This window comes from Amblyomma americanum, chromosome 5 (assembly GCF_052857255.1).
Source record: "Amblyomma americanum isolate KBUSLIRL-KWMA chromosome 5, ASM5285725v1, whole genome shotgun sequence".
NCBI lineage: Eukaryota > Metazoa > Arthropoda > Arachnida > Ixodida > Ixodidae > Amblyomma > Amblyomma americanum.
In genome coordinates this window covers 184,622,234-184,635,565 of record NC_135501.1, presented here as the reverse complement: position 1 = coordinate 184,635,565, position 13,332 = coordinate 184,622,234, and the positions used below count along the sequence as shown (strand labels likewise).

General features: G+C 46.5%; 1 protein-coding gene across 2 annotated transcripts; it reads left to right on the top strand.

Annotated features, from left to right (window-relative positions):
* The first annotated feature begins 813 nt into the window (after window positions 1–813).
* LOC144133164 (sulfotransferase ssu-1-like) lies at window positions 814–9,689 on the top strand. Of its 2 annotated transcripts, none has more exons than XM_077666047.1 (4): window positions 814–1,161; window positions 1,589–1,665; window positions 3,841–4,323; window positions 5,678–9,689. In XM_077666047.1, the coding sequence occupies exons 3-4, from the start codon at window positions 3,874–3,876 to the stop codon at window positions 6,164–6,166; spliced, it is 939 nt and encodes a 312-aa protein (XP_077522173.1). In that variant the 5' UTR covers window positions 814–1,161; window positions 1,589–1,665; window positions 3,841–3,873; the 3' UTR covers window positions 6,167–9,689. The 2 variants fall into 2 exon arrangements, with proteins under 2 accessions (XP_077522173.1, XP_077522172.1); XM_077666046.1 differs by lacking the exon at window positions 814–1,161 and adding an exon at window positions 1,242–1,482.
* Window positions 9,690–13,332: the final 3,643 nt, after the last annotated feature.

Sequence of the window (13,332 nt, the reverse complement as noted above, 5' to 3'; positions counted from 1 at the left end):
TAATAATAATTGGTTTTTGGGGGAAAGGAAATGGCGCAGTATCTGTCTCATATATCATTGGACACCTGAACCGCGCCGTAAGGGAAGGGATAAAGGAGGGAGTGAAAGAAGAAAGGAAGAAGAGGTGCCGTAGTGGAGGGCTCCGGAATAATTTCGACCACCTGGGGATCTTTAACGTGCACTGACATCGCACAGCACACGGGCGCCTTAGCGTTTTTCCTCGATAAAAACGCAGCCGCCGCGGTCGGGTTCGAACCCGGGAACTCCGGATCAGTAGTCGAGCGCCCTAACCACTGAGCCACCACGGCGGGGCTCTATAGGATTGGGAAGATATCTGCTTTCTTTACAATGTGACGAACAGTCCTTCCATCTACTTTAGTCGCCCATTGACCACACTGCTATTTCATAGTGACTATGAAAGCACGCCCTGGGTTTAGTCGTCATTATACCAGGAAAACCTGCACGCATTTGAACAAGCCGCATCCAAAGAGTAAAGACCTTGTTTTTTGCGACCCCTTCATGAATCGCAGCTCTCCATCCAGGATAATGCAGCGGGATTGCAAACGGCTGCGGCTCATTTTTATTAAGGCCACCTGACACGAGCTAGTCGTCGACTTCCGGTCTGCAAGATGGCCGCCATAAACTGAAGTTATAGCTGCTGTCAGAGGTGTGACGCGTAGTCACGATGTCAGCACCATGCGCTCGGAGTGCCTAGCAGTTGAAGCTTCTCACGCATATGCCTTTACAGTGAGCCGTTAAAATGAAGCGATGGTGTAGAAATAAACAGCCTGGCAATGCTTATGGCAAAGTTTCCTGCTCAGTAAAGCTTTGCTTTGAAATTCACGCAGGGGATATAGCTGCCTTGCACGGTGAAAAGCAGCCGAATCCAGACGAATACCTGAAAGGGGGTATTTCATTGTTTCAGCCACTCTGATCAAGCTCATTTCTAGCTCATGGGGCCCGTCCTTGTGTGTTTCCGCCAGTTTGGCTGTCACCGTGTCGCACATAACAGCAGTTGTCTGTAGAGCAGGGTATGTGTCCTTCTGCCTACGTTCGCAGATACTCCCGGAAGACCCTTCTCAAGGTCATGGAAGAAGGATGTTCGAAATCCTGAAGCCTGAGTTTTACCGACAAGCACAACTTTATCGCAAACGGCTGAAGGTTAGCGCATGTGCTGTCTTCTTCATGTTCGTCCTCGTCTGCATGCGTTGAAAGTTTCGTCTGCTCTTAAGTTCGTGCCAATGCGCAACCATTGTACAAGCTATCTCGGCCGTGTGAGCTGCAGCCGTGCGGTACTGCAGAACGTTCTTTTGTTCAACGGGCAATGGAAAACACTCATGCAATGTTTGCGCCTATTCCGACCTATTTTCTACTGCGCGGGGTGAGAGGAAGTTAAAATGAACGCTACCTGCGTTAATATCCTGTCTACCGACTCAGGCGCGTCGCATCCGCTGGCTTGCGACAAGCCGGAAGCTCAGACAGGTGCGGAATGAATCTGTTTCGCAGTTACCGTTCGATTCACTGCGCACGTATGAAACAGGAGCGGTGGCTCAGATGAGCGCTTTTTATTCACCGCTTATGTAAACAGGAGGACCATAAAAGCCCGGTATCTTCGGCAACGTGTGCTCACCAGAACTTTTATTCTCTTGGGATCGCTCTGCACAGGTAAGTCAATACGATGTGATGCAAACTTTGGTCTGGTGTTCTGCGACCCGTACGAACGTGGCTTATAAATATAAAACTGGCGCGTCTTGACAAATCATACTACAGGAGCAGAGCACAAGTCGACCGCTATGAGACGGTCAGCAGGAGTTGGTATCTGTATATGTGCTTTTGCTGCAGACTTGTCAGCTTTTCACTGTTTTTTCACTTCTGTGCTTGCGCAGGATACGGTCGCTATGACACACCACGTTGTAGTTTTATGGCATTGAATTAACGGACTTTACAACAAGTGCGATATTGCGACAAGCTTTTATGAAGAAAATCACAGCTTGAGGTTGTTTCCGAAAGGAAGTAAAGGGTTACAACACTACAATGACGGCTATGACAATGGCAGAAATATAAGGTTGCACAATGAGAGCAAGAAACAGCAAAAAGCAGGCTCTTCAGATTGGTGCGCGCAGTTCTCTGTGGTTGAAGACGGAGTTTTGTCACTTTAGTGAGGAAGCCGCATTCGATTGGTTGCTTGCCTAATTATGCTCAGCCGTCTGTCGGCTAACCTGATAATTGCATCGGCTAAAATGTCGCCAGGTTTAATATTTCTAATAGTAGAAGATTCTTTATTAGGCTAGCAACCAAAAAATTTTAGGGCATGTGTAAACGTATCCTTTGTCCGAAGTGCTGACTATTAAAACTTGGATTCTTGTTACGCCACTGAGAGTGTGGACCACGTAACTGCGATAGGCTCTCCTTACGCGCGAAATGCTGGCGTCGACCTCTTCGTAGGAGTGCTTTATGAGTTGGATGCCTTCTGCGGGTACCCTCGACGGGCTCCGTACCGGCCGCTTAGCCGGAAACTTATAATGTTCTCCTTGCAATGCAGGCGCTTCGTTCTGGTTACAGCGCGGGTTTGCCTCAGTCGTGTTTTTAAAGCGTGCTCATCACTTTATCGCGTATGTTCGTATCTTTTCTTTCTCCATATTGTAACCCGATCCATAACGAACACTGACTAGACTTTCAAGGCTGTAGTGCTCGTCACGTGACGTCACAATGTGGACGCCGGAGCGCGCAAAGCCGACTGGAATTCAAGGCCGAATCGCTCCCGCTGCTTTCGTTAAGCGCGTTATTATATGCAGGCGGCTTTGTCTGGCGGTTTGACCCGGTGAGACAAGTAATAGAAAAAGCGGTTTACCGCGAAACCTGTTTTTACAGATTAATCCACCCGCCGCGGTGACTCAGTGGTTAGGGCGCTCGACTACTGATCCGGAGTTCCCGGGTTCGAACCCGACCGCGGCGGCTGCGTTTTTATGGAGGAAAAACGCTAAGGCGCCCGTTTGCTGTGCGATGTCAGTGCACGTTAAAGATCCCCAGGTGGTCGAAATTATTCCGAAGCCCTCCACTACGGCACCTACCTCTTCCTTTCTTCTTTCACTCCCTCCATTATCCCTTCCCTTACGGCGCGGTTCAGGTGTCCAACGATATATGAGACAGATACTGCGCCATTTCCTTTCCCCCATAAAACCAATTAATTTTACAGATTCAGCCGCGCCCGACCCATTCGGTGTTGTTAAGTTCGAAAACTGGTCCGCACTTCCGCTTATTGCACGAATTTAGACGACAAGTACAGTCCTCTACCTCGTGGTGTGAAAGTAAAGTCGACATTGGCCATAACTGGCTTTTTCCTTTGTTCTCCGGTCAGAGAAGCAGGCGAGATAATTATCGCTCAGGTCGGCCATCAAGCAGTTCTATCGAATTAAACATCGTTTGCTTTAGTTGAGCGAAAATTCAGCACTTCCCCTATCAAAATCCGCCGTGAGGTATAAGCAAAGTGAACATGTCTGTGTTGTTCGTAGTTGTGCTTCCAAGGGCAGCCATAAAACTAGGCTTAAAGACGCCAAGAAACCTGTTTAACTGGCTGTGAAATCACATCCCGAATAATGGCAGTATAAGTAACCTAGAAGCAGACAGTCCGTCTTTCAGTGTCTTCGTCTTTTGAGCGTTTTTACGATCTCATAATGCACAAGCAACTAGCGCAAACACTGCCTCTTCAAAAATACATTTCCGTTGCCTGTTTTCTTCGCAGTAGACAAAACATTTTTGGTGCAATGGTAGTGCGATGGTAGAGTGATTCTTTAGCAAAGTGCTGGCAGGTACATGCCTTCACATTTTTCCTTTTCTCAGTTGTAACTCCTCCGAAGACGGCGGAGAATTGTGATGGATTCCAAGCTCTACAAATACGTCAACGGCATCTGTACACCAAAGGCATTTCGAGATGAAAACGTCCGTTCAGCTATTGGGTACCGACCACGGGACGGAGACGTTTTCATCGTGACCTATCCAAAGTGCGGCACAACCTGGACGCAGTACATCGTGTGCAACATACTGACCAGAGGAGAACCGCCTTCGGATATTGGGAATTTTGACCTCATGAGCCCGTTCCTGGATGCAAGGGGAGCCGAGGGTGCTAAACACCCGTTGAGAAACGGGCCCCTTTTGACCCACCTGCCACCTTGCGTTTTTCAACCTGTGAAGGGGTCGAAGTACATTTACGTAGCAAGGAACCCTAACGACTGCGCCGTATCCTTCTACCACTTTCTCAATGGTTTCCAACAGAAAGACTTCGTCGACTTCGACGAGTTCCTAACACTGTTCTTGTCAGGAAAGGTAAGTTGATGTTCACTCTTAGTATGCCTTGGGGAGCTTGCACTAAACAGGTATGCACACTGAATGATTTCCAGACTCATTCAAGAAATTTGAGGGGCGCTAAATATTTTCTCCAGTACAGGAGAACTTTTCAAAACAATGCAAGGTCCTTGCTTATCCGTTTCGGGGACAGCGTCTAGGATTGCGCACGCGACATTTCAAACATTTTTGCAAGAGTATAGAACTCTTTTGGCGAAGTAAGTGATGCCTGCTACGTTTTGATCTCCACTAGAAAGAATGGTAAGGTCATTTTGTGCCTGGGAAACACGATTTCTTTTCAAAAATAAGGAACAAAGTAAGACGTCGCGAAGCTCTGGAGTGCGCCTAGGTTGTTCTGTTTGGTACTTTAACTTTTTTGTTACAAAATCTCTTAAAACCCTTTCATCTAGCACTTCCGTGAGCTAGCTGTAGCCACTCTATCCAAGTAAACTAAGCCACCGCTTTACATATCAAGGTTTTCCTCCATCATATTTTCCTCCCTCCCAACTTATCTTTCACAGGCGTGCAGCTTGCGAAAAATAAAGAAAATAATATTAAATGGTTCCCTCTGCAAAGTTTTGGCAGCAGTGGAGAGCGTTTCATTTGATAAGTAGTCGTATATATATATATATATATATATATATATATATATATATATATATAACATCACCAAAAATTGAAGAAACATAACAGGATTTAATTCACGACGTTTCGGCTGGAGGCCCAGCCTCCAGCCGAAACGTCGTGAATTAAATCCTGTTATGTTTCTTCAATTTTTGGTGATTTTATATTATATTGACCAAATCAGCTGCCAAAAATCACTTTATATATATATATATATATATATATATATATATATATATATATATATATATATATATATATATATATATATATATATAAAGTGCCTTAAATGAATAAAACGGTATATGCTTACAATGTAGGTTGACACGCTGAAAATTATAACAAGTGTTCACTGACGTTTCGACGCCAGTCTTAACGCGAGTACAAATACGTTATGTGTTCGGCATGTCACCGTCTACTTTCTGCGAACACACCTGCTCACACGCTCAAATGCGTGTGTTAAAAAGAATACTGCAATGAAACATGATTTATAGCAGCGTTTCGGCCGGTAGACCAGCCTTCAAGTAAGAAATCATTATTGATGTCTTAAATGGTTTTGAATGTCTAAATTGTTTATCAGGGATCGTCTACCGGTGCAGTTGTACCCCCGTGCGGACAAATGTACCTGAAATTATTATTCGCATCTTATTTGTCACCTTACTAAATGCACGGCGTTTTTGTTTTTCACGTGTTAAATGTATCCTTCCCGCAGGTTCCTTACGGCGACTATTTTGACCACTTGCTCTTTTGGTATGGACGTCGAGAAGACTCCAACATTCACTTCGTTACCTACGAACAACTGAAACAAGACACCAGAGAAGAAGTACTCAAGATGGCCGACTTTCTCGGTGCGGAACACGGCACAGCGCTACGCCAAGATGAAACTTTAATTCGTAAAGTTCTAGAGGCATGCAGACTGGACAATATGAGGACATTTATTAAGGAAAACCCGGTGGACCGGTTTCAAAGGGCCACCCATGTTTTGTGCGCGGCGTCTGGGGAATCGAATGAAGCGTTAAAGAATCATGAAGAAGTCGGCGGGGAGATCCGCAATACATCCGATTTTCTTCGAAAAGGAGTGGTCGGTGATTGGAAGGGTTATTTCACACGGGAGCAAATGGAGAAGACCAAGGCTTGGATTGAAGAAAAAACACAGGGCAGTGATGTTATGAATTTGTGGCGGGACTTTGGGCTTCCTTGACGTTCGATACATAGGCTGATATAAAGAACAGAAAATTTATCTATAACGTGTTTTGACCGCAATTATTTCAAAGAGTAGGTTACTATATATAAAAATAATTCTTGGCGCTCCAACGAACTTAGGCGCCGACAACTTTCTTTGCAGTTCTGAATGACTAAAGTTTTTCACCCGCAAGCATTCAGAATTAAAATTTCTAAAACAAGTAGTGAGCGGACAAACTCCAGTTCTTTTGAGCTTGCAGTGACTCATATTTAAACTTTAAAAAGTAACGTCGATATTGTAGTAGCTCAGTTGATTTTGTAGCAGGGGTAAAGCAAATGAAATGTTCATGACACGTTGTATTCATTGGTGGGGTGTTTTAGTGTATGCCTTTGTTACCACAAATGAAGGGTGTGATTTTATGACGCCTGATTATTTCGTAAGTATTTATTGTCTTGGGCAAGAAATTAGAAAAACAACACGTAAGGTTTGTGAGGTTTGACATGGGGAGATAAATACGTTCTCCCCACTTAATCGCGGCTGACACTGTTCAAAGCCGCCCGGATCCCACCCCGTCATCGCGTACGCTACCGAGCGCTCGCTGACCACGGCGGGCCTTGCTCTGAGGGAAGAAAGGAATGACACATTGGCTGACACAAACAGGCATTTATTGCTACAGCAAAAATAACGTCAGCTAGCAACAAGGTACGCTAATGAATCAAGGTCATCCGACTCACCAGCAAGGTTCCGAGCGAATGTTCGCCCGCGCTAGGGCAAGGTTATATACTCCGAAGGCCGGACGGGACGAGTACGGGAGCCTGTCTCCCCGTCGCTTCCTCGCCCCTCCGGCGAAGAGCGGAGCCGTGAACGACACTTCCGCTCGCGCCGACGATCCCAGCCGAAGCCCCATCTCCCGCGCAGCGACGCTGGCCCCCTCTCTTGCCAGTTAATGCAACTGACAAGGGAATGCGTTCATCCTCGGGGTGAGACTGCTGCTGCACGGTGCCTCGCGGGGAAGCAAACACAGGGGGCTGCAGGGCAGGTCCCCACAGGTTTTACGGGGCCACAATAAACAAGCAAGTCGGATGACGACAACACCCCATTTTCTCAAGTTACTTTCAAAAGCCCTTTACTCTTGGTAGGGTTACAAGAGCCAAAGGATGAACGAGACTCTTGTGCTGGACAAATTGCCGAAATCACTTGTTCAGGACATAAAGCCTACTTTCCCGTAACTACCTTAGCCAGAGCTTGAAAACAAGTGTCTCAACGGGCGACACCAAAATTCTAATTAGTCATTTAAGTACGACGTCTTGTCGTTCGCCGCAAAAAGTACCTTAATTAAAATTCACAGCCTTAATTAGCCCCATTATATGCAGCTGGGAAAGTTCAGATAAAATGGTGCAACTGATTGCTGCTCACTGTCTTCGACGTAGGCATTATTTTACACCATGCGATTAGCTCATCCGATGAAAGGAGCGACCTACAATTTTTTTAATGAAAATATGTTCCATGTTTTTAAAACGTAACACCACAACACTAATAAAAACCACGTAAAGAAACTCGCATGCGTGTATTGGCGTCCCCAAACATGGTAAATATAGAAATTCAGCTCTAAAACCAATACATGATCATAGGTCAAGACGGGTACGGCGAGCTACGAGGAATGCAGATTGCTTTAGATGTCCCACATATTTGAATAAAAGGTGAATCACACCTGCGTGCCTCTAATTCGGAATCACGAAAAGTAGCAATCGCATGGAACAAAGAATTCACACCCAGTATAAATGTCAAGTCTAGCGGTTATATCAGCCCAACGCTGGCATCTCTGGAAAATTTTCAGACAGATTGCCGTCTGTAGACGTACCTCAGGACGTAAGAGAAGCACAGTAATTGTCGCTGTGCTCTCCATACATGCGGTCTCGCACTGTGCAGCAAGTTGGCAACAAAACATGAAAGAACAAAAAAGAAAGAAGTCTTGAAGTGATATCTGTAATGCACACCGATGTCATCAAAGATGTTACACAGTCCCGCCGGCACACTCGTAATCTGAGCAACCTTCGTTACCAAATGCACTCTATGGCGCATCAAAATGCGCAATGGTGGCGGCGCTTTTATTGCAGCGGGGCAAGACAGTCCGACGGGCTTGCAGCGAAGATCATTTCACGCGCGCAAAACGCCGCTTCCGGAAAAAAGCACGCCGCAAATACGGCGGGTTTCTAGTACAGTACATGCAGTAACCACAATCAAAATCATCAATGTATACATCGCGAAAACAACGTCGTGTGCTCTCTTCGGTCGCGATCACTGCAACCATCGCAACAATAGGTGGTGTCCAATCTGAATTAGCCGCAAGGCATGCTGGGTACTCCGACTTCCGGGTCATTCGGCGAGATGCGTGTGTACAGCGCTTTGTTTGAAATGCGGAATTGACAAGCTTAAATTCGGCTCTTCATGCGTTAATACGCGCGAATAAAGTCGTAAAAAAAGGTGAGCATGCTGTACGTGCATTATTATGTCCGCGCTCGACGTTTCGTATTTGAAATAATGGCGAAAAAGCGTTGAAAGTGCGAACGTTTCGGAGTACATCATCTGTTCGCGAAGAAGTTTATGACGCTTCATTCACTCGCTAAAATCTTCACCTGTTGTTACTCGGCTGCTACATTGATCTCTAATGTATGTTAGGGCACATATTTCCGAGAGGTTTCGCGCTACCAGGCGCTGAATGTATGGACTACCAGCAACCGTAGTCTAGCATTACGTATACGAGCGCACTCCTGCGCACATTGTAGTTGAGTTGCTGCGACGGCGAAGAGCTTGCATCATGCAAATCCTCGGAGGACTTGAGGTACTTTTTCTACACCATCCGCGGTGGCCTAGTGGTTAGGGCACTCGGCTACCGAGTCGGAGGACCCGGGTTCAATCCGGGACGCGACGGCCGCGTTTCGATGACGGCGGAACGCGAAAGGCTCCCGTGTGCTGTGCGATAGAACCCGTCTAAACTAACCCGGAGCCCTTCACTACGGTGTCCCTCATTGCCCATGTATCGTTTCTAGACGTGACACCATACAATCTGCAATATTTTGTGATTTTCTAGTCTTTTCAAAGCTTTCATGTGCACTGCATCGGAGCTGCAAGGGTTTCTTGGCCCGCGGCAGCACCGCTCAAGCTGCCGTTGCCTGCAAGCAAGGTGGACCGCGTTTTAGTTGCGCTAAAATTGGCACATGCGGCACGTTTCTGCCAGTACGAATTGCAACGAGCATGCGCGCCTAGACTTTGTGGCTGAAAATCTCTACTAAAGTGCGTCAAGGGCATGGATAGGCAAGTGACATAGCAGCTATTCCAGCAATCAGAGAGGGTGCGCCCATTTACTGAGGCTTCGGTACGTGCACAAAAACCTCACTCACTCACAAAATTAACCACGCAATGCATTTCACAGCCTGCCTGGTGGTGTGGCATATTACATGCCATTTATATGTAACTTGCCGCCCTGAATGTTAAGAAATCCTGTGCTTGATTTCCCAATGCTGGTTGCTGCTATATGTAATGAAAAAGAAGTACTAAAATAAATACTTTGTTTTATTTCATCTCTTTAATGCTCACTAGCTTCAGAATATAAATCAATGTGACTTCCCATCAAGGCAGAGGAGAGCCTGTAGCCATTTTGCTGTCGTGAGCATTGTGCCCAGAGCCTAGTCGAAGAAGAACCACCAGCCAATGAACGGACAGATGTCCCCAATGTCTGGCACCGCAGCTGCTGATGCATATGTACAGAGTTGTGGAAATATAAAACATATGCATTGTATGCAAAGTGTTGAAGGTAAGGTAGGTAAGTCGTAACACAAGCAGCTAGGCAGAAGATTAGCTTACCACTTGTTTTTCTTAATGAAAACCTCAAGCTCAAACACAGTATCAAAACCTGCTGCACAACTTTGCTTCAGGCACCGCAACACAAAGTCAGGCACAAATACAAAACAGAAAGCAGACCGCAGCCAAAAGCAGAACTAACTCTTCACATAGGCTGTTTAACTGCACTGCACACTGTTTAACTGCAAAATGAGAAAGTTCATCGGCGGTTAATCGGAAATTCTTCTTGTCGTGTCGGTAATAACTTGTGATATAACCTTTGTCTTGCAAAAACTCTTGCAGGCACAAATTATAAAGCATAGCATGTAATAAATGATTTTAATGCAGGAGATCCGAGTGACAAATAGTGAATTATAAAATTATAATAAATAGCATGATAGAGCGTAAAAATCATGCTTCGGCTTTTCCAGCACACATAAAGGCTTGATCCGAGTTTTCAGCATTTCCTAGAAGTTCTTTTCACTAAGTCTTGTGCGATTTTGAACGAAAGGCATTCGCATCCAGTTTTAGATTTGGTGTGAACACTGCGGAATAGTTTGTACGTTAACTGACTTTGGTAAACCGTCCCAAAGACACTGGTGATACCAAAAAATCTGGGATGTCTGTGAACACAATGTGTTCCTTGGCCTTTTAAAACTAGTAATTTTATAGCATGTTTATTACTCTTCATCCTTGCGGATATTGAACCCAACGACCACAAGAACGGCCTCTGCTGTCCTTGCAGCATTTTGGACTTCTTGAAACCACCGACGTCCCTCTCAATTAATAAGTCAGCCATTCAGTGCAATATTTCTATATGCAAGCATGCAATCCATCACATGTAAGTTAGAGACGCAGACATTTGTCTACTTCACATGCATGTTCAGCACCTAGACAGTTTCCAAATGATGCTTTGCTGTGCAGCGACAGTTCATCATTACAACATTTGTTTCAGATGTCAATTCTCCTACGGGCTGTACAATGAAAGGTGAAAAACAGCTGGACTATGTTGACTGCTCTACATATTTTTTTTAAGTTGGGTTATCCCAAAGTGAAGCTTCTCATAACTTACTGCCTCAGAGTATGAAAATAATGAGGGTGAATAATTCTTATCATTTTCTGATGTGATCAGCTTGTTCGTCACTCTCCCTCTCCGCACACAGGAAACGGAGAAACATAACTGCATCATGCGGGCCCACACAAACGGGTGACTTTAATGTAACAGCTTGCTTATAATTTCTCCACACCTGCAGCTGCGTGCTCATGCCTATCGAATGGTCTGCTGGTGAAAACATGTGTTTCACTTTGGGCATTAAGTTGGAAAATGTGTCCTCATAAAACAATTTATAAATCCTAAAAGTGCTCCTAAACATATACTGCGACCAGCAATGTCAGGCAACAGGTCCCCACCGTGGCCGGTGTTCCTAAGAGTCACAAACGGCTCCTAAGAGTTACAAACGGATCAAATAAAATGTCTGTGGTTTAGCTCTGGTTAAACCTGGAGTAACGCGATAGCTATAGCTGACCTAGTGGAACTCGATCAGTCGAATTGCAAAGTCAGTCTTTCGCCGCTGCGTTTCGCTAGTCGTTCCTCTCCATCTTCGTCCCTGGACGTGGATTCACTGTCTCCCCCTCTCCATTCCTCCCCCACTCGGTTTCGCCGGCAGCTGCCACGGTGGCCACGGCGCCGCCACGCTGAAGGCTCGAAACGCGGGCGTATTGTAGGCGTGTGGCACGCACACCAGCTGCTTGCTCTGACATCACTCCGCGCATGCGCACAACTGACGAGGCGGACGCCGTCTGCTCCGCCGTCGGCACAGCGGTGAGGCGCACGGCGTTCTCACTAGCTGCGGGTTATGACGTCACTCATGCATGCGCACAGCTGGCGGAGCGGTGGTGCCATGGCGCAGCGCGCAGCCACGCTGACCTCGCGAAGTGGCTGGCGTAGTCGATCTGAATCATCGTAGTATAGAACCATGCAGTGAAGAATATATTAAGGCGATAGCCTTTAATGGGTCGCACTCGCGGTGACCGTCCGTCCGTTACATCGCCACCTAGCGGTGACCGTTCGTCCGTTACATCACCACCTAAGTCACGTGAGGTCACGTGGCCCCAAGCTCGCGCCAGCTGCTCTTCCCTGCCGTGAAATGAATTCAAGCGCGGAAAATTCAAATCAGTGCAATGAGTCGCAAACGGCTTTCGCCTTCCCGCAGTTACGAGATATCTCAGTGCCTCCAACGATTTTTTTTCACTGCAGAGGCACACGAGCATCTATGCCTTCCCTCTCATTTCGCTTTGCAGACGGCTATCTTTGCACTAGCAGAAACGAGGAGGAGGTTCCTGAACATCACCGAAAAACAGCCGGAAACTGCAAACCGTCCATTGGTCTGACCCGCACGGCAGTGCAGAAGTTGAATTTCATCAACATTGTTCAGAATGCCGGTTCCTGCCATCCGGAAATTCTTCCGCTTGTGCGTTCCGGTCGCCCGCATGCAATGCGCAATATGGACGGTGCATCTAAACAGAAAGGAGTAAAAAAGGAGGAAGTTGTCCTGTAGCGCACTGCTTTCTATAAAAGGTGTGCACTAGAGGACAGCTTACTCCTTTTTTAGTCCCCATATAGGCGTATTCGTGTTTAGAGTGTAAATAAACCGATCGTACAACTGCGCTTAGTATCGTGCTCCTGTCTGTTCCACAGACTGCTGTTTATGACGTCATACAATTCTGATGGAGGAGAAACGCAAATTGCACCCTCTGCTGCGTGGCGCATGTGGCCCGTTAAAGATCCCCACGTGGGCTAATGACTTGGACGATGCTGAAACTTTTTCTAAGAGTACAACACGTTAGCAACATTGTTGAACGCTCCTCAGTGGTGTAGAGGTACGATCGGCGTCAAATGAAATGCGAACAGCATGTGCGTGGTCTGAGGTCCAGCTTACACCTTGTCGATTTCATCATCAGATAAACGCGCTCATCCAGTTTGCGATACTTTTGCATCTGTTTTCTTTGACGTTCGTTTTCTCGCTTTGCCACTGGAGCGCCACAAATACACATTCCACTGATCGCAGCTAGCGCAGCCCGGCTTCGCTGGCGCAGAGGCTGTAGGCCGCGTGGATGGAGTGAGCGCTCTGAGATCCCTGGCTTGTAGCGCTTTGACCTTTTACTATATGTTATCAACTTGTTATCAGCGGCTGTTCGCGATGCGATCACAGAAAAACGCAGGTCGGGTTCCGGTCGGTGTCCAACGTGTCCGTCGCTGGATCCTTGTTTCTGGTGGCAAGAACTTTATCGTCTTAACGCCCCCAAAATTATAGGACTGCAGTGGCAAGGCGCGAAAACGACTC

What these genes read in the sequence shown, in the direction of transcription:
- LOC144133164 (XM_077666047.1), top strand. Translation starts at nt 3,874, where the DNA reads ATGGATTCCAAGCTCTACAAATACGTCAACGGCATCTGTACACCAAAG. An exon ending in CACTGTTCTTGTCAGGAAAG is followed by an intron (nt 4,324 to 5,677) that starts GTAAGTTGATGT and finishes TCCTTCCCGCAG; the next exon opens with GTTCCTTACGGCGACTATTT.